This window comes from Papio anubis, chromosome 4 (assembly GCF_008728515.1).
Source record: "Papio anubis isolate 15944 chromosome 4, Panubis1.0, whole genome shotgun sequence".
Lineage (NCBI taxonomy): Eukaryota > Metazoa > Chordata > Mammalia > Primates > Cercopithecidae > Papio > Papio anubis.
This window is the reverse complement of record NC_044979.1, coordinates 112,932,063-112,952,957: the sequence shown is the minus strand read 5'-3', so window position 1 is coordinate 112,952,957 and position 20,895 is coordinate 112,932,063. Positions and strand designations below refer to the sequence as shown.

Below are 20,895 nucleotides of genomic sequence, written 5' to 3'. Positions count from 1 at the left end.
CTCTATATAGCTTAAATGGTTCATTCAATGCTTTCTCCAAGAAACTAAAACACATTCTAGAATAAGGCAATATGTGCCATTTAACTGAGAGCAGGACACAGACTTTTGGAGAGGAGGGCCTGGTCTTCCAGCCTCCCCTCCCAGCCCACAGCCCACCCCGTTGGAAGGGCTATGGTACCACTATTCCATAGCATCAGGCAGGCAAGAGGGCCTGGGGCTCCTGTCCAGTGTGGTCTAGAAACATCTGCCTCCCTGGCCTCATCCACCTGCTAATTATGTGCACCAAGCCAGTTCATTCATTCTGTGCATGGGTCCTGACCAGGCAAAACCACAGAAACTTGACTTTCAGGCCAAATCTGAACCTCAGAATGTCCCTTGACACAGCTGTTCATTAAAGTCCATATGGAATATTTAGACAGAAAATGCTCCCTGCTCCAGAAGATTCTCTAGATCCCCTGGAAAAAGGCAACTTATGTCAAAGCCCAGGGTCACAGGGGAGCAGGTTCCTACACCAGTGGTCTGTTGGGAAGTGGACCTGGTGCCTTGGCCCTAAGGGACCCAAGGTCAACGGCAGGCACACTCAGTTTTAGTAAAATTAAGTTTAAGCCAAGATTGTCACGATGATTTCTAAGCTCCTGAAAAGGGCAATGTTCTGTTTAATGACCGAACTGTGAGTAGCTCCTCCGGAAGCAATATTGTAAAATTGAGGAGCTCACCCTGTAAAGGCAAGAAATGCGCTGTGGATTCATTCATCGTGGTAACGGCCCCCAGCCCAGCGTCTGGTACAAAATAGCTTCTCCATGAATAGTGCGAAAAATAAAATAATCACCCTTAAAGGCTACAAGTTTTTCTTTTCTTTTTTTGAGACGGAGTCTCGCTCTGCCGCCCAGGCTGGAGTGCAGTGGCCGGATCTCAGCTCACTACAAGCTCCGCCTCCCGGGTTTATGCCATTCTCCTGCCTCAGCCTCCCGAGTAGCTGGGACTACAGGCGCCCGCCACCTCGCCCGGCTAGTTTTTTTGTATTTTTTTAGTAGAGACAGGGTTTCACCGTGTTAGCCAGGATGGTCTCGATCTCCTGACCTCGTGATCCGCCCGTCTCGGCCTCCCAAAGTGCTGGGATTACAGGCTTGAGCCACCGCGCCCGGCCAAGGCTACAAGTTTTTCAATTTGCCTTCTCAAATTAGATGTTTCTGCATGGGAGGGATTTAATTCTGCTTCGTCTTTGGACATTTTCACCTTTAACCATAAGCAGATTTTGGTCTAGATGGAAAAATCTCACACACAAAAGAACCTAAATGCTTTTCACATAATAGCTCAAGAAATGTTTTTGGAATAAATAAGTAACTGAAAATTACTTGAAAATAATTAACCAGCATTTTAAAAATTCTATGCATGTGTTTATATATGTTACGTATATGTGTAGGTAGATTTATACATATTTTTGTATAGATATACAGGACTTTTTTTTTTAGATTTGTGATTTAGTAGTCCTTTGGTCAAATTTCTCTTTAGATTCTTGAAGCTTAACACTTATTATACATATAGTGATATTTTTCCCCTTTCCTGGGAAAAAGGAGAAAATAACAGTTTGTGAATTTCCACTATTTTTCCCAAGGATGTCACACCACGATCTGAATGTATGTTTCTAAGAAAGATAAATTTTACTTCATTGCGACAACAGGGTGGAGAGTGCTTGCAAAGTTCCTATGAGAGAGGTCTCATCAAAAAGTTTGCTACTTGCTGTTAAAAGCTGTTCCTAAAGCAGGAGAGGAGCACTGCCAATAAACCCCCCTTTCTGGGTCTCTGAGTCTTTTGAAATTCTGCAGTTTCTACTCTTGCTTCTTTCAGATGATCTAAAAATTAGACCTTGCCTAAAGAAGGAAGCTTCTCAGATATTGGTAAGAAACTAACACTAGTGAGCATCACCTGGAAAGAGTTATTGGGGCAATTCTTACTCAGGTCTGACACTATTCATGGCAGGGGTGGTGATCAGGAGAAAGACGGGATTCACGCTGTGGAAAACCAGGCTCTGCCTCTGACCCTGTGAACCTGGGAAAGCTCTGCAGTCCTCGACTTTGCTCATTTATAGAACAAGGGTATTAGAAATTTAAGATGCCAGCTATGTACTTCATTCATTCTTTAAATGGTTACTGAGTGAAGAGCACTGTTCTTTGTCCTTAGAGAATCAACAAACAAATACAAATCTGTCCTTGTGGAGTGCACCTCTTCTAACTTTCTACTTACGTTTGTGGTACGCATTTTATGGATACATACATGGCGTACAGCATTCTAGAAGCAACGAAATGCAGCCCTTCTCAACTGTTAGGTTGCTCCTTGAGCTCATTTCACATTCGGAGAAAGAAGTACCTGCTGAGGCAGATACTGGGACAAGTATTTTCAGGAATACTAAGAGAAGTGTGACACAGCCCTTAATCTAGAGGTGCTCAGCATTTAGTAGGGAGGCTGAAAGACAGGAGAGTGAAGAATAAGCAAATAATGATATTCATTCCAGGAGAATTCTGTAGGGAGATAAATCATATCCTATTAGGAAACTGAGTGATGGACTCTGCTAGGAGGTAAGGTTTAAGCTAGATCTTAAAAATGGTTACATTTACAGAGGGGTGGGGAGTCTAAGAGCAGAAAACAGCATCATTTATTACACATATAGTGATATTTTACATATCACTATATGTTTACATATCACTATATGTTTACACAACTACAGAAAAGCACAGAACATGTTTGGAGAAATGGGAAAGTGATTCGCTTGGCTGCCACAGAGGGTCAAAAGAGTGTATGGGGACATGGGCTGGCCAAGGCCTACAGCCCGACGATGCCAGCCTAGGGAATTGTGCGTACTTTGGCCACTCCTGAGAGCTTTGAACACAGGACTGACATGCTCACATTCAAGATGACAAAGTCAGTGTGACCCAGAGGAAGCAGAAATCGGAGGGCAAAGAACAGTTTTTATGAAGTCCCAGCAGCAACAATAGCAACAACTAAGTGATTCAACTCAACAATAATTGAGTTGCTGGGTGCTACTTGCTGGGTGCTGAGGAAGCAAAGACAAGCTCAAGCTAGCCACTCTCTTTAACTGTTAGAGAACACCAGCCAGGAGAAAAACACGGAGGTTCAAGACCAACAAAATGTCCAGGCAGGCAGGAAGACCCCCCAGCCCCCTCCTTGTAGGGGAGGGAAAAATAGTGTATGGAAAAGGAAAGATATATACTCAGAGGATCCCAAGACCTGAAAATATCATCCAAACGCTAATCCAGCAGCTTTTAAGGGGGTTTTATGTGCCCAGGCATGGTGGCTCATACCTGTAATCCCAGCACTTTGGGAGGCCGAGGTGGGCAGATCACTCAAGGCCAGGAGTTCCAGACCAGCCTGGCCAAAATGGTGAAACCCCATCTCTGCACAAAATACAAAAATCAGCCAGGTGTGGTGGTGTGCACCTGTATTCCCAGCTACTCAGGAGGCTGAGGCAGAAAAATCACTTGAGCCTGGGAGGCAGAAGTTGTAGTGAGCCAAGATCATGCCACTGCACTTCAGCCTGGGTTCCAGAGTGAAACCCTGTCTCAAAAAATAAAACATAAATAAATAAATAAATAAATAAATAAAGGGGATTTATCCAATATAATGTGGACATAGAGAAAGTTCTGAGATTGGATTTTGGTTAAGGAAAGCACCTGTTACATCATTCATTCAGTCAGCAAACATTCACTGCGGTGTCTAATATGTTACAGACACTCTTCCAGGCACTGGATAAACAACTAGGTTCCTGCTCTAAAGGAGATTACAAGTTCAAGGGGAGACAGATAATAGCACATAAGCAAGAAACTATATAACAAATTGCGTGGTGCAAAGTGGTATGAAGAAAAAGAAAGCAAGCAAGCAGATGGAAGAAAGCACATTGTGTGTGGTCAGAATAAGTCTTTCTGAGGACGTGATATCTGATAAAGGGGGTCAGGATGTGGGTGGCTAGGGGACCGTCCCTCCAGGTCAAGGGAACAGTATTTGTACCTGGTATGTTCTAGGAAGAGCAAGGACAACTGGGGACTGGGAGAGTGGCAAGGCAAGCCCTGTAGGCAAAGTAAGGAGTTTGGGTTTCATCCTGAACAGGGCAATGTGCAAAGAAGTAACACAATGTCCACTCCAGGATGTGCAAAGAAGTAACACAATGTCCACTCCAGGAGGACAGGGACTTGTGACTCTTTTGCACTGTGATACTGCTACATCCCAGCACCTAAACCAATGCCTGGCACACAGCAGATGTCTAGACAGAATTTGTTGAATGAATGAATGAATGAATGAATGAGAAGACTTCCATTTTTAAAGGCTCGTTTGGGCTGCTACATAGAAAACAGACTGCAGATGGGCAAGGACTACAGAAAACCAGTTAGGAAAGCTTACTGGGGCTTAGACAGGGATGGGTGTGCTGGATGGAGAGGGAGAGAGAAGGGAGATTTAGTAAAAGCTAGATCTGGGTGAGAAAAACATCAGGAGGACTCACAGGTATTTGACCTGAACAACTGAAAGGACAGAGTCTCTGTCCCTGACAGAGATGAAGGACACCAGAAGAGAAGCACGTTTGGGGAGCAAAAATCCGGGGTTGTATTTTGCACATGTTAATTTTAAGCTTACGTGCCATTCAAGAAGAAATGCTGGGCGGTTGCATTTTCAAGTCTGGAGTTCTGGGAATGAGTCAGGGCTGACGAAATAAACTTGGAACCATAAGCATGAAGACAGTGTTGAGAGAAGAAATTTAAGTAAGAAGGGAAGAAATCTGAGAGCCAAGGCCTGGGGAATCCCCATACCCGCATTTAGAGGTCAAAATTCAGTTGAAGTCAATAGGGGCAGAAACTCAGTGGCCATCCAAAGAGCCTGAAAGAGAAGAGCCAGAGAGGCCGCAGGAACACCAGGAGAATCTGGTATCCTGGAAGAAGCCAGGTGCTTAAGAAAGAGAGAGTGGTCCCCCATGGAAAATGCTGCTGAGATCAGCAAAGCTGTGCCCTTGTACTTCACCAGGTAGAGATCGTTGGTGACCCTAATGACAACAGGGAGGGGAGTGACAGGAACGAGTGCCTGATACCTGATCGAAGTGCTCTCAAGATAGGCAAAAGGTGAGAGGGGGCAGAAACACAAAAGTAGCTTCAAATAAGACGGTAATCTTCTGGTCTCAGGCTGCATGGTGTGTGTGTGTTGTATTTTGCTTCATGCATTTCATGTATGTTCAATGTGTTGTTTGTCTAAATCAAATATGTCACAATAAAATATGTCTTTAGAGGCTGAGATGGAGGGAGTGAAGAAGGCCAGTGGGACAACGTTTTTTGAAGCATATTCTTTAAAAGGGAACAGAAAATCAATCATGGGGGATGTGGAGTCAGGGAGGGGTTTTGTAAATGTCATATATCACAGTACCATTTGTATGCCAATTATTTTCTTATCATCATCCTCTTTATATGTGGGTCCTATGCCTGGTCATGTAGAGGGGACACCAAAGACAATGCTGGGGTGGGCAGGGGGAAACAAAGCTGGCAACAATCCTCAAAACGATTTTTTTTTTCAATTTCAAAAAACTCATTTCTACAAAAATAATTTGTATTCAAAATAGAGGGAAAACGTCATTAAGTAGTTTTAAGTTTTGATGGTAAAAGGAATTATGAATAACGGTAAAGAAAAAAAGAAGTCCTTTTGAGGATAAAAACTTATTGACTGCATCCTGTGGTTTCTTCAGCTCATCTGTGTGTTACAGGAAAGAGGATGAGGAATCACTTGCTGATTGATTTCATCAGCTCTGGTACTGATGGCACTGATGGCAAGGTCTTATATGTTAAATTTTATTCTCCCCATCTTTTTCCCCCTTAACCTAGGTCTCTGAATTTTAACAATGTGTAGGGCTGAGATTTCTGTTTCTCAAACTGCTCTGACTTGAACTTCCAAAGCAAAAGCAAAAGCAGGGAACATCCATGCACGTTAAATGGGTGTCAGTTTCAGGACAAAATGATTGAATTACAATCCCTGGCCATGGATGTGAATTTTGATCTTTTTTTTCTTTCACACACATGATATTTCCCTGACATCTGTGCAATACAAATATATCTGGAAAGTGTGAAATGGAAAATCTGCTTCACTAAATATATAAAAGGGACCCCGAATGAAGTCTCCATGATGGCATTTGTCATCATGGGCACAGATGGCGTCCTTTCCCAGCTCTTCCCCCACCCCCCTCGTACCGGCTTAAGTTCCATCCACCAAATTCTCCCTGCACATCACATGTATAGATGCCTGATAACCCCAGGAGAGCCTGTCTATATGCCACATCCTTATTTTTCAGGCCTCCATATGCATCACGCTTCAGACCAATAAATCAGAGAAAGTACGGGTTCTGAACGAATAATGCAAACAGTGTATACCACTTGTTGCTGTGGGAATCCAGACGACCTAGGAGCTTAGTGATCTTTGTCATATGTTGCCAGTAAGTGATGGCATTATTATCATTCTCCTTACAGTGCCCATGTCACAGAACAGTACAACTACTTACCAATGCCCACACATCTAAACACTATGAGATGGGATACATACAATCACTAATATGCTGCTTTGCTTCCTAAAATATTTAAAGAGGCTTTAAGACACCTAAATGCATGACATTGAGGTTCCAAATGGTGGTCAGAAAGTCTGTGAGAAAAAGACTAAAACTATAAACGAAATCGTTAAAAGACTAGATCTGCTTCTATATCTCATTGTGTCTTAACTTGGAAAAGCAATGGTAATGAATAAACCTCAGAAAGTAGAAAAGCTTGAGCTGAGTAAGGAGGTTGTGAAGGTCTGACTCCTGCCTTTGGTGGGGTAGCTGGGGGGTGGCAGTGTACTACTGGCATATGGCTTATGCATGTGGGGGATGTTATAGGAAGTTGGGTGGAGCTAGAGAAGTGGAAAAAAAGAGCAAAATGAGGAACCAGAGAGAAACTGAAAGGGGAATTTGTTGGATGAATTGCAGGGAACACTTTGACCATAAGAGTTATTCAGCTGTGAAACATACTCAGTGGTGAGAATAAAAATGCTTGGAACCTTGGCTATTAAACCCCCAAATTCTAAACCTTTGGTACATTTTGGAGACTGCATATGTTTTCCACCACTGCATTCCTCACTGGGAAAAAGAAATGCCACAAATCTTTCCCCTCAGTATAGTAAATTTAGTTTTACAAATAAGAAAGGATTACTATAGAAATGTATAAAGAATAGCTTTAACAGAAGGCTCCAAGTAGTTATTAGATAACCCACAGGCTGACCCATGTAGCCTTAATTATTTCTTCTCTACATATTGCCAAGTTAAATTATTTCTAATCTTTTTCTCCCTTCAATTTGCTCAACTGAATAAACCAACAAAAATAATCACAGAATGATGATGTTAGCAGTGACCTTTGGGATTACTTGGTTCAACTTTCCACTTTTAAAGAAGAAGAAACTAACCCTCAAAGAGGAAAAGTGACTTGAAGAAAACCCTACACAGCATTTCATACTGTTTTCTCTAAAAGTCCGTGAACATCAAATGTGCCAACAATTGCTTTACAGAAAGGACATGTGGGTATTGCAACTTCCTGGTATCCTAATGTAGCTTGTCCTGTTTTTTCAGATGGAAAAGGAAGCAGGTAAATGGGAGAGAAGCAGGTGACTTGATGTCTGTAAGTCACACCTGTTAGTCTAGAAACCTGCCTATTGGGAGACTCAGTCAAGCTTGGCTGGCCCAGGAAGGATGGTTGTCTCTGGTCTAACTGTAGGTCATTTCAGAAGCATTTACAGTGGTTCAATGTTGCTTGAGCAAATAATGAGTAGACATTCCCTAGACATGTCCATCATCCTAGCAAGCTCTAGTTGATAGAATCAGGACTTAGAGAGACAGTGGGCAGAAGGGTGCTCACGTATTCTGTTTAAGTGTGGATTAGAGGACAGAGTGCTTGGGTCATGTTTCCTTCTAAGGCCAGAGCAAGACAGAACAGAGCAGTTATCAGATAAATTTTGTCAAAATGGATAATCCAGATCATTCAAGGAAAAAATAAATAACCAAAACCTACAGCATAGGAACTCATTCTCTACAGGTTTTTTTGTTCGCTGAGGGTGGGTGGAGCCTCTCTCAGAGGCAGCGTGGTAGAAGGCCTGGATTTGAGTCCTGGCTCTCGGTTCCCCCTTAAGCATCTTACATAACCTCTCTGATTCCCCCAGCTGACTCACAAAGTGAAGGATTCCCACCTACCTCCTGCCTATACAATTAGAGGGCATTTTTATGACCTGAAATCCACTCAATAAACATTTCTGAGAACACATGATGTACCAGGCAAACTGCTAGGTGCTGGAGAGATGAATATAAACACATCCTTGTTCTGAAGAAGCTCATCCCATATTTAGATAAGGAGACTGTGGCACATTTACAACTCAGATAACTTCAATATTGAAATGCTATCTTGGCTCTATGAACAAAAAGGCTATAGGAAAATAGGAGAAGTGGTTAATTATGCCTTGCAGGGAATGTAATTTCAGGATGTTATTTTGATTGTAACTTAAAACAAATGAGTGCACAACTACAGAAAATTGTGTGGCTAAGCATGAATCAACAAATACCTTGACTATACCTAAATTATAAAAATTACCATAGCACATGAAAACACTGCCTGCCTGCCTGCCTATTTAGGCCAATCATTGCTTCACCATTTTTATAACAAGCAACAGCACTAGCAAGTTTTGTGAGCAACACCAAATTACATCAGAGAAAGTAAGTCTCATGCCATTGTCAATTACTGCATAGGATGAAACAGCTATCTGGAGTCTCTCATTAGAAACAAACAAAAACCAATTATTGGAAAAAGCAAATTCCTAATTATCTAAGATGGGGTTGGAATGAATAACTCCACCAAAGGAGAAAACCTGTTATCCAATTAATTCAATTTTCTTCTCTTTTCCCCAACCCCCACCAAATGTTTTGCTATAGTGGACAAAAAAAAAAAAAAAAAAAAAAAAAAAAGACCTGTTTGAGTTGGTGAGTAATTTCACTTATGGGGAAAATGCAGACGCTTGGGTTTTAAAAGCTGCAAGGTATAAAAATAAGCCATAGATTCTATAATCAATCCTTGGTTTGCTTGCATGGTTCACGTTATAATTATTTGCCTTTCCAACACTGGGTAACTTTTCTTACTCCTCTGTCAGTTACCACAGAATGCTGGAACTAGAAAGAACGATAGAAACCAACCAGTCCAACTTCCTTTACCATATGGAATAAGACTCAGGCTTGTTTTTCAATATCACATCTGGCCTTTTAATATTTCTTTTGTTAACAATCATATCAGATGGAAGCATAATAGAAGGTAAAGCTCAAAGTGATCTTGTAATTCATCCATCTTTACAAGCCAGAGTGTAAAAGGAATCAAGTCAAAATACACAAATAACAGAGCTGCAGTCCCTCTGTATTGATGCATTGATGGGCTGTTCCAGCTCAGGATGTGGCCTCCCTACCAAGTCAATAATGTCACAATCTAAACAAACTTAGGCAATTTGCCTTCAGGAAAAAACTGCCCCAGACAAAAAAAGAGAACTGTCATTCCACAAAGCAGCCAACTGCACTAGACTGGGATTATAGTGTGGAATTAGTCAGAACGTGGTTTATTAAATAAAACACTATAATGGCCAATTTGCCTGGAGGTCTAGGAATTAAAATAGTGCTTTGTTTTTCCAATGCCACATTCCAGAGGAGGCAGCAAGCGGAGGGAACGGGCAACAGGGAATTCTACCACAATCTATCTCTCTACCAAACAGGCACACACATTCATATCAGGGTGGGCATGTGGACTCTAATCCCTTCTTAGTGGAAAACACACATTTTAAAATGAATCCCCAATCTAGAATGAATTACCGTAATAGCCACAGCCGGAGCGAGTCCGCTGATGAGAAACGCAGATCTGGCCACCTGCTTTGAGACGCCTTGGACCACAACACTGCCGGGGTCTTTAAAGGTTGGCCTTTTCGGGTAGGGCATCTGCCCTCCTAAATAGCGTTTAAATCCCAGGAAAAGAGAGAAGATGCCTCCCTCAATTTTTGAACTATGTTGCTCTTGCTGTATCCATTTCTGCTGAACATAGCATTGATATCTTTTCAAAGAGAAGGGGGAAAAAATAAGGGGAGAATTGCACCACTGCAGATTCCAAGAGAAGTAAGCACAAAACTACAGCAACGTCAAATAATATCTTCTTCGGCAACTAGGAAAATCCCCACATGCTATCTGGTGTCAGCCCAATGCAGACTGAGGCGCGCTGTGCCCGGAACCACAGGAAGCCGGGCATCTCTGCAGCCTGTGTCCCTGCCAGCTCCCCCCACGCGCTGAAATTCGGCAGGGAAGAAGTTATGGTGCCCAGCCTCTGTGTGCAAGACAGAGACACCGCGCATCATGGCTTTGAAAATCAGCCAACTGGCCGGGACGTCAGAGAGGCAGAGCAATCAGAATGCCCTGGAGCCGGGGATGGAGGGGCCACATTGTTTGAGCCCTCGGATTTTGCTGCATTGTCACCGCCCGGGAACGTAGGGGTAGCAGGAAGCGCACCTCCAGCCAAAAATGGACAGGACGCATTTTTTCCCCCGGTGGCTCCCTCCCTGCCTGTATGCAAGTCGCAATACGGTAGGCGACATGACGGGCTGCTCCCGCTAAAACTCAGGTGGCAGGCCCGGCTGGGCGGCGCAGCCGGCGGGGAACAGGGAGGCGCTGGGGGAGCACCTACACCGCGCCTCCTCCCCTCCTGCACCATCCATGGGAGCAAGGGCCGGACCTGGCCACGCGCCCCTCGAGCGAGCACCGGCGAGCCCGTGCGGAGGCTCCGGGCGCTCGCTGGGCTAACCACCGGCATTGCATGGGACACAATTGTTCAAAAGCGAGCCCAAGGCGAAGCGCAAATCCAGAGCTTTGGTTCACAAGGGGTGGGTGTGGGCTGGGAAGGGGGATTACGTAGGTCTCTCCGCCCCCTCCCCTGACACCTCCTCGCCTCTGGGAGGGCGCTGAGGAGCGGGCGAGGCGCTGCGAACCCGCTTGGGGGCTTCTTTGTTTCTCTGCGTGCCCCGCAGGAGGGCCGGGTGCGCCTGCCGTACCCAAGCCGGGGTCGCCACCCGGGGATGCCGGCCCAGCCCGGGCGGCGGCGCGTCCCAGGCTGACAATTGAACCTCGCGGGAGAAGCGAGAGGGTGGGGAGGAGGGTGGATCTCGTCCCCGGGAAGGGAGGGCGCTGCCGGGGCCTCGCGTACGGCGGGGAAGCCGCCCAGAGAAGGGCGGGGGGAAGGGGCGGCAGGCAGTGTCCCCGCGCGACGCCCGCTTACCTTGGCAGCCCTGGCCTGGGCACAGATCATGCTCCTGTCAGCGCGCAGGTTAGAGCTGGGGGGCGCACGTGCCCCGCATAGTGCACCGGGCGCCTGGGACTGGCTGGGGAGGGGACCCTGGCGACCGTCCGCTCTCGCCTCGCTCTGGCTGCCGGGTGCCCCGAGCGAGCGGCGGCCACGGCCACTGTCACGGCGGAGGGGCGCGCGCGGCTCGACGAGTGTGTGCGCGTGGAGGGGGCCGATTCGGTCAGAGTCGCACGGTGTTCCGGCTCCAACAACAGCGCCTGATGCGCGGTAACGCAGCACACTTCATCGCTTTATCCTCCCGCTTGCATCCCCTCCCTCCCTGCCTGCTCCTCTGTGGGTACCAGACTCCAGAACCAACCACAAGCCGGGCTTGCTCTCATTAGCGCTGCCCCGCCCTGCAGCCTCCGCGCACCCCCACCCCCGCCCCCGTGGTAAATACATATTGATTCTTGTTATCGCCGGCCCCATCCTTCCAACACCCAGCACGCGTACTGGGCAGATTCAACACCAGCCCCGGCTCCTCGGCCCTTTTGTGTGTGTGCAAACAGTATAGCAGAAAGGATGCAGTACAGACGCTCTAGGCGGGTACCCTGTGACAGGTGTTCTTGGCCTCTGTCTTACACACTTTCCTGACTTACCTTACACACAGTTAAGAATGCTCAGAGACACATTTCAGGAACCGTCCTGTATCTGCACAAGCACACAAAACAAACATCGTAATGACAAACGCAAAGGATGAAAATCACCCCAGAATATCCATTGTTGGGCAAACCTAACTCCCAAACCGGGTTTTCTGTTTCGCTGCACACAGTGTCAGAATGCTAGAACTAGAAGGAGGCAAAGTCTAGACCCTTACAGGTACAGCCAACTGAGATGCAAAGAGAAGCGAAATGCTGGTTACTATTGGTGGCTGACTGTTCCATGTATGCACATTTTTGTGCATTTGGTCGACATTTGGTTTGTGTGTGTTCACATAAAATGCAGAGGCTTTGAGCACATAATCTCTATAGCCTGGGATTTTATGATCCAACCACATTCTCTACAATGCTGATTTATTCCTTCCCATTATTTTGTCCAGCACCCTTTACATGAGCTTTTTTCACTTTTTGAGAAGTTATCTTCTTTCCCAGACTCCAAACCCCGCCTCCTCTAGAATAAACAAAGGCTTCACCCTGACTTCAGAACTCCTTACTGAAGACCTGAGTACAGACTTCCCAATATCAAATCTCCTTCCCCTTCCACCCACTGTGGCTAGTTTCTCAGTGGCCCTCATTCCACTGACCTGCCTCTTGGCATTGATTTCACTCTTACAGCTGGAACTTTCCAGAACTGGAAACTTTGGACGATGTGAAGGCAGCTTCACCAGCTGTGCCCCTTTCTGCAAGGAGGCACAGCCCTTCTCTTTCCGTATTGCACTTGGGGTGCCCAGTCCTTTCCTGACAGACCCTTTTCTTTGCCCGGCAGCAGTCAGATCTTCTGGTCAGATGAACTCAAAGCAGACCACTTTTCAAACCTCAGCTAAGAATCCACACAGAAAGCTGTGCACACATTTTTCCGGATTTTACACTTGGATTAGTATCAACTCCTATATGAAGAAAACTCTCCGAGAATAGACTTGAACAGGCTGTGGCAGTAAACAGCAACAGCAACCAACCATGTGATGTTTCCAACCAGAGACTTGAAAGAAAACAAAAACTCTCACATAAACCAGCATCCATGGTTTCTAAATTAGCACAATGTCACCAAACCACAATAAAGGATAATTTTTTTACCTCAACTAATTGCCAGGATGTTCACCTCATTATTTTCAGTGAATCAGCATCAACTTGGCTCAGAGATGTTTGCTCTCTGTTCTATCCATCATGGAGATGACAAGTCAACATCTCTCACAGAGGTTATTCATGTAGCAATCCTTGTGGTGTGCTTTATTCTCCCGAGGAGTTGCTTTTTTTTTTTTTTTTTTTAATGTGGAAGACAAAAGATATTAAAGCAGCAGTACACAAAGTTTCGCATCCTGAGTAGATAAAGAAACCTCATAGAGCAGCTTCTACAGGCCAGGGACAATGGCAACATATACAGACTCCTGTGTATTCTCCTTTTTTATTTTTATTTTCTTGTGACAGGATCTCACTCCAATGCCCAGGGTGGAGTACAGTGGTACAATCTCCATTTACTGCAACCTCCGCCTCCCAGGCTCAAGCAACTCTCTCCTCTCAGCCTCCTGAGTACCTGGGAGTACAGGTGTGTGCCACCATGCCTGGCTAATTTGTTTTTTGTATTTTTAGTAGAGATGGGTTTTTGCCAAGTTGCCCAGTCTGGTATTGAACTCCTGAGCTCAAGCAATCCTCTTGCCTCAGCCTCCCAAAGTGCTAGGATTACAGACGTGAACCACCATGCCTGGCCTGTTTTGTTTTTCATTCCTAACAGTTCCCCTGTAGTCTGGGTAGCATGATCCTATTTTACAGAAGAAAGCAAAAAGGCTATGTTAGTTCCATAATTTCCTTAAGGTCTTGTTTGAAGCACAAGACCTTGAATCTAGAGTTTGCAGATGTCAGCTGCCCTAACCTTAAAGAGAAGAGTATTCAGTGGAGAAAGGAAAAGACATGGCATGAATCTTAAAGCCATCCTAGTAGTCATATTTATTAAGTTTCTAATGTACTCAAAATACTGTTATAAATACAATAATAAGTCACAGTCCCAATATGTCCCTCCTAATACTAACCTTATACAATGGCGTAAGGTGATGAAGGTTTTGAGATGCACATACAAACACCTGTATTATCATAATGCCCATGCAACTGTGTTTTCCACCTTTTGTAACTCGAGGCCCAGGAGGACCCAGGGAGGGGCTGACATGCCTGCTCACCTGCTCATCTCAGGCCACATGCAGATAAAGATTAGCAAACAGAGTGCCATTCACAAATGGTCCCTACAATGCTGAGAAAACGATAACTTGAATCGATCTGAGGCTTTATCTTTGGGGACAGGCCTTCAACATAATGTCAGAAGTGAATGCACTATAACGAGGGGAGGAAAAGGACCGAGCTGTTGAAGCTATCTCACACAGTCTCTGCACAAGAACAAATTGTAGCCAATAGTACAAGATTGTCATTTGGACTTTCCTAATGACTAATGATGGTGAGCATCTACTTTTGTGCTTCTCTTCTATCCGTCTATCATTTGTAGTAAAGTGCTCAAAATTTTTGCTCATTTTTAAATGGTTTGTTTGCTTTTATATTGTTCAGTTTTGAGAGTTCTTTCAATGTTCTAGATACAATGTCTTTGTCAGATAAGTTTTCTGAATATTTCCTCCCCATCTATGGCTTGTCTTTTCATTCTCTTAGTAGTTTCTGTCACAGAGTAAATGTCTTTGAAGTTTGTGGAGTTTAATTTATCAACTTTTTCTTTTAGAGATCATGTCTTTGGTATATCTAAGAACTCTTTTGACTAGCCAAGTTTACAAAGAGTTGTGTTTTGCTTTATAAGTTTTAAGGTTTTACATTTTACACTTAAGTATTTGGTTCATTTTGAATTCTTATTATTTTTTAGGTGGGAGCTATGTATGGTGACTTTTTTATTCGTTGGCTTATTGGTTTTTGCACATGGGATGTCCAATTCTTCTAACACCATTTATTGAAAAGACAATCCTTTCTTGATTGAATTGCTTTTGCAACTTTTCAGTAATCGCTTGGCTATATTTGTAGGAGTCTCTTTCTATATTCTCTGTTTTGTGCCTCTGATCTTTCTATTGTTTTACAAATACTACACTATTTTGTAGACATATACTGCCTTAAAATCAGGTAGTGTGAACCCTCCAGTTCTTTCCTTTTTAAACATTATTTTGGTTATTTTCATTTCTTTGCCTTTTTATATTAATTTAGGAATGTTTGTCAGTATCTACAAAAAAAAAAAAAAAGCCTACTAGGATTTTGATTGCAATTGTGTTAAATTTATAGATGAATATCAGAAGAATTGACATTTTAACAATTTTCCAATTTCTGAATATCTTTCAACCCACAAACTTAGCATTTCTCTGCATTTATTTAGGTTTCCTTTGATTTATTTCATCAGTAGTTGAAGTTTTCAGCACGTAAATTCTACACAGATTCTAAGAGTTTCCACGTAGATTCTAAGAGTTTCATTTTTTTTGGTACTATTATAAAAGGTATTGATTTTAATTTTGAATTTCACTTTGTATTAAAGTGTAACTGGGATTTGTTTTACATACACACACGGAAACGCTTCTTATGAAGGGAGAAGTTACACTCACAGATCCCTAGAAACAGGAGGCATGGCATACCGCACAGGGCCACAGGGGGAGCTCCTGGGTCAGTCAGCAGGCAGAAGCCGCCGGGGACAGCATGGCTCAGAGCCTTTATTTTGTATCCTGTGGGAAGGAATGATCAGGCAGGGCAGGCCAGTTTGAGCAAGTCTAGGATTTGATAGTTCCAATAATTTCAGTGGCTGTGGGCTATAGAGGTGGTCTCTAGTTGTCCTGTACTTGTCCCTGGGGAGATTTAGGGCAAGGGAAATTGGCTTGCTATGTCAGTTGGATAAAGGAGGTGGTTGTGGGCATGGACTCTGGATTGGTTGGTTTACATATGAATGCTGGGCTCTCAGGCAAGTTATTTGCTAACTCTAGGAATTAGCTAGCCCTGGGAGGGGCAGTTTCTTCTAAACCTGCAAAGCCGCTAACATGTCAAGGCACCACAAAATATGGAAAATAAAAAACATAACTAAAACTCATTCACTGGTAGAATAGAAAAAAACACCAAATAATTAGTGTGTGTGTGTGGGTGTGTGTATTATGTATCCCATAACCTTGCTAAACTTATTTATTCGTTCTAGGAGCTTTTGTATAGATGTCTTGGAATTTTCAATGTAGATAATTATGTGAATACAGGATGTTTTATTTCTTACTTTCCAATCGGTATGCCTTTTGTTTCTTTTTTTTCCACCTTATTTCACCAGGTATCCTTTCTATTTATTGCATATATGTTTTATTTTATTAATTAATTTATTACTGAGATTTTACTTTATGATAGGCAGCGTAAATATCAATCACACTAAACTTGTGGTCAAGTTAAACATGTAAGTACAATATGATGTAAGTGCTAAGAGAGAGATGTGTTGTCAGTGTGAGAGGAGCAATCACGCTAATATGGCTAGGGAGGCTAGAAACGCCTCTATTAATAGAGCTTTGAATGAAGAACAGAAGTTTGTTGGGTGACCAACAGACATCTGAAGAAGAAAGAAAAGCATACATGAAAAAGCAGAAGACAGGAGGAACAGAATGTACTTGGGAATGCACTTGGTGAAGAGTTCAATTTGACTGGAGCAAAGAGAGTGGTGTCAGAGAGAAGACTATAAGCAAAGGTTTGAGATATATTGTGATAGGCCAAACATGCCCTGCTCCAACTCTTAGAATTCACTTGGCAAGTAATGGAGAACCCTAAAGATTTTTAAAGCCAGGAACGGAAACAACAAGATTTGTCATTTAAATATATAGTAAAAGCCATGTGCGGTGGCATGTGTCTATAGTTCTAGCTACTTGAGAGGCTGATACGGAAGGATCATTTGAGCCCAGGAGTTCAAGTCCAGCCTGGGCAACATCATGAGACCTTGCCTCTATTTTTTTTAATTAATATAAATAAGTGAAAAACATATTGTGAAGCAAAATTTACAGTGTATAAATTTTATAAATTATTATTTGTAATAGTTTTGGATTATTAAGATATGTTGATCAAAAATTAAAGGTAAAAATTTAAAAAAGAGAGAGATGTTGATAACAAGTGTCAGATGAGGATGTCAGCTGGCTAATTTGCCCTCACCCACCTTTCCATCAAAACACTTATTAAAAAGCTTGAGACAAAGAAAAGTGACACACAAGTATGAACTATGCATGCTTATCAACAATTTATCACATGCCAGAAAGATTCTCACTAATCTAATCAAAGTGTGTTTAGGCATTAAAACACAGCCAGACCAAAAAAAAAAAGAAAAAGAAAAAGAACAAAATTAGAAACAAATACCTTTAGAAAGGTGAAGCCTTCATTTAGGAACAGCAATAGAGGGTGATGATGAAGAGTATAGACACAAGACAAATCACCTGGGTTTAAAACTTGGATAGATTATATTTACTTGTTTGTACTCTTCTGCAATTTATTTAAATTCAATTTCCTCATCTATAAAACTACTTATGAATATTTTTACTTTAAAAATTGTTGGCTGGGCACGGTAGCTCACACCTGTAATCCCAGCACTTTGGGAGGCTGAGGCGGGTGGATCACAAGGTCAAGAGATCAAGATCATCCTGGTTAACACAGTGAAACCCAGTCTCTACTAAAAAATACAAAAAATTAGCCAGGCGTGGTGGCAGGCGCCTGTAGTCCCAGATACTCGGGAGGCTGAGGCAGGAGAATGGTGTGAACCCGGGAGGCGGGGCTTGCAGTAAGCCAAGATTGCACCACCACACTCCAGCCTGGGTGACAGAGCAAGACTCCGTCTCAAAAAGAAAAAAAAAAAAATTGTTGAGATTTAAGTGAGATAACAAATGTAAAGTTTATAACATGCTGATTAATACATGGTAGCTTTCAGTATTCCTTAGCTCATTCCATCAGTAATGTTCTTTTCAAGTCCATTTGGAGATTTCAACAGGCTGTAACGTACATGACTAAGTTTAAAAGTGTTTTGAGGAAAGTGAGATATTGAAAAATTTTTTAAGTTTTAACCAAAAAAAATTTAAAAACCAAATTACATGAAAGTAAAGTGGGAAAACGGCACCAAAAAACTTTGATGGACGATTTTCAAATCTGCAATGAATGCATGAAAAATTCTTAAATAGCCCTATGACTCAATTAAGTGCAAATTAAATTGAGATACCTTTTTCCTCATTTTAGGACTTTAGGGCTTGTATTTCTCCTGGTAGGAAAGTGAACACTGGAGCAGGAGTATAGACTTAAATGAAGTATACTCTTAAATCATTCCAACATATCTGAAGTATAATTTGCATTTATGTCAAGGATCTTTAAACAGCTCCTGTGGTTAAATGTAATGCATCAGTTAGCTATTGCTGCCTAACAAACCATCCCAAAATTTAGGTAACAACCATGTACTATTTCTCCTGAGTCTATAAATCCACTACAAATTGCTGATCTAGTCCAGACTAAACTGATCTCAGCTGGGTTCCTTTGTGTGGGCAGTTGGCAGGTTTCCTGGGAGCTAGCTGATCTAGGACAACTTCATCTGGGACAACTTGGCTCTGTTCCATGTGGTCACTCATCCTGTAACAGGCTTTTCCCGTCTTGTTTTCATAGCAGTAGCTGGAGTGAGTGAGAGAGAGAGAGAAGTATACAAGGCTTCTGAGGTCTGGTCTCAGAACTGGCACACTGTCACTTCTACCATATTCTGCTGGCCAAAGCCCATCACGAGGCCAGCCCGGATTCAAGTGATAGGGAAAGAGACTCCACTCATTGATGGCAGGAACTGCCAGGCCACAGGGTAAAGAGTATGAATACAGAGAGGATGGAGAATAGGGGCCAGAAAAAAACAACAGTATTGTCAGAAATAAAAGAGATAAGAAAACCACAGTGGCCAAAATCTGAGCAGGATTCTAACAAATCCACCCTTAAAATGAAGGACTGAGATTGTATTCTTGAACTATATATCACATGATCTCACCTCTGGAATCTAGCATGGATCATACAACACCAAATGAGGAAGGATAAAATTTTGAGCCCTCCTCCCACCACATTTTCTTTGACCAACTCTGAGGCATTCACCTTAACACACCAGGGGTCATCCTTCTACTGTGTGACATTTATCTTTTGAGCTGGCTAAAAATGGTCTTGCAATTGTCCCTCTATTTTTTTTTTCTATGCATCCCTTAGATCTATATCTCACAGAATAGACATGACAGAGAACATAAGGGCCAGGAAGAGCTGCACTGCTCTCTGGAATGCTTAGTCACCCATGATGAAAGCTTTATGAGCTAAAGTGGATCCAGGATGAACTATGGAAGGAGTGAACACTGGAGCAGGAGTATAGACTTAAATGAAGTACACTCTTCAGAAACATTGCAAACTGGGTTTCCAGTTTAAATAAGCTAGCCTACCAAAGGATGTATACACCCAACTACCATCCTGTAGACCCCTGTTGCCTGCAAGGCACTGAAAGTTAAAGGAAAGCACTTAAGTCAGCAGTGAGGAGGCTAAGAATGTTCCTCGCATCACACACTCCAAGAACCTGGAGAAATCTCTGGCCATTTGAGGAATCATAAAATAATTCAAAAACAAAAATGGGAGCACTAGAAGTACACCTTATTAAAGAGATAATATTGTTCTGAGAAATTAAAAAAAGATATAGATGAAATAACTTTACGCCATTTTTTAAATTTAGAAGGTATATCCTAGATAACTTTAAAAAGTTGACAAAGAAAATATAAAAATTTTTAAAAAGTGATGAAGGTAGAGACACAAAAAGGAGAGAGAGGAACAACAAAAATGTGAGAAAATTCTAAATGCAAATACAAACTAAAAATCAATATTGGAGACTGACAGGGAAGAAAAGGCACTATAGAAAATAAAGGATTGATACAAAAAATAACACTGAGGAGACTACCAAATTCCAGAGGAATGACAATAAGATGGATAAGAGAATAAATGCAAGCTATATAGTGCAGATAAAGGAGCCCCAACCTTAAAACTCCATTTTTCTCAGGGGAAAGAGGGAAAACTTGAACCAAAAGTAAAATAAAACAATCAAAAACCTTACAGAAGCAAAGTTTCCTGAGTTGATGTAATCCTTGGGTCTATAAATCTAAATAACTCTTGGTATTCCAAAAATAAATAAATAAATAAAAATCTTACATCTAAATATATACTAAATTTTAGCTTATTATCAACACTGAAAAAATTATACAAGTGACATTAAACATATAGAAAAAAACAAAAGAACAAAAGAGTGGCTGAACTGATTTCTATTCTCCATCATCAAATGCGAACATACATTAAAACATTTGAAAGTGCAAAATATTTTGTCAATAAAAATTTTATACCTTACTAAGTTATTCAGATGTAAAAGCAATAGAAAGATTGCTCAAGATATCGAGGAATTCAGAAACATACTACTTTTGTACCTTCCTAAAAAAATCTCCTCTAAATATATATCAAGACAGCAAGATAGAAATAAAAATGCAGAAATGTGGAACTACAACTTACATGTTTTGACTTTGTGTCCCCACGCAAATCTCATGTTGAATTATAATCCCCACGTGTCACGGGAGGGACCTGGTGGCAGGGAACTGGATCCTGGGGACAGATTTCTCCCATGCTGTTCTCCTGATAGTGAGTGAGTTCTCAAGTTTGTCACTTTCCGCCTTGCTCTCTCTCTGCTGTCACCATATAAGATATGCCTTGCTTCTCCTTTGCCTTCCTACATGATTGTAAGTTTCCTGAGGCCTCCCTAGCCATGCAGAACTGTGAGTCAATTAGACCTCTTTTCTTGGCTGGGTGTG

General features: G+C 42.5%; 1 protein-coding gene across 9 annotated transcripts in view; it reads right to left on the bottom strand.

The window, feature by feature from the left end:
* The window catches only part of HECW1 (HECT, C2 and WW domain containing E3 ubiquitin protein ligase 1), a 456,185-nt gene extending 444,463 nt beyond the window's left edge, over nt 1–11,722 (bottom strand). For 5 of the 9 annotated variants that reach the window (XM_021935841.2, XM_021935849.2, XM_021935847.2 and 2 more), the window contains exon 1: nt 11,355–11,722. In XM_021935841.2, coding sequence (XP_021791533.1) covers nt 11,355–11,384 — 30 coding nt within the window. In that variant the 5' untranslated portion in view covers nt 11,385–11,722. Of the gene's footprint in view, nt 1–9,907; nt 10,143–11,354 lie in introns of those variants that run through there. The other 4 variants (XM_021935851.2, XM_021935844.2, XM_021935846.2 and 1 more) reach the window with 3 other exon arrangements.
* Between the last annotated feature and the right edge of the window lie 9,173 nt (nt 11,723–20,895).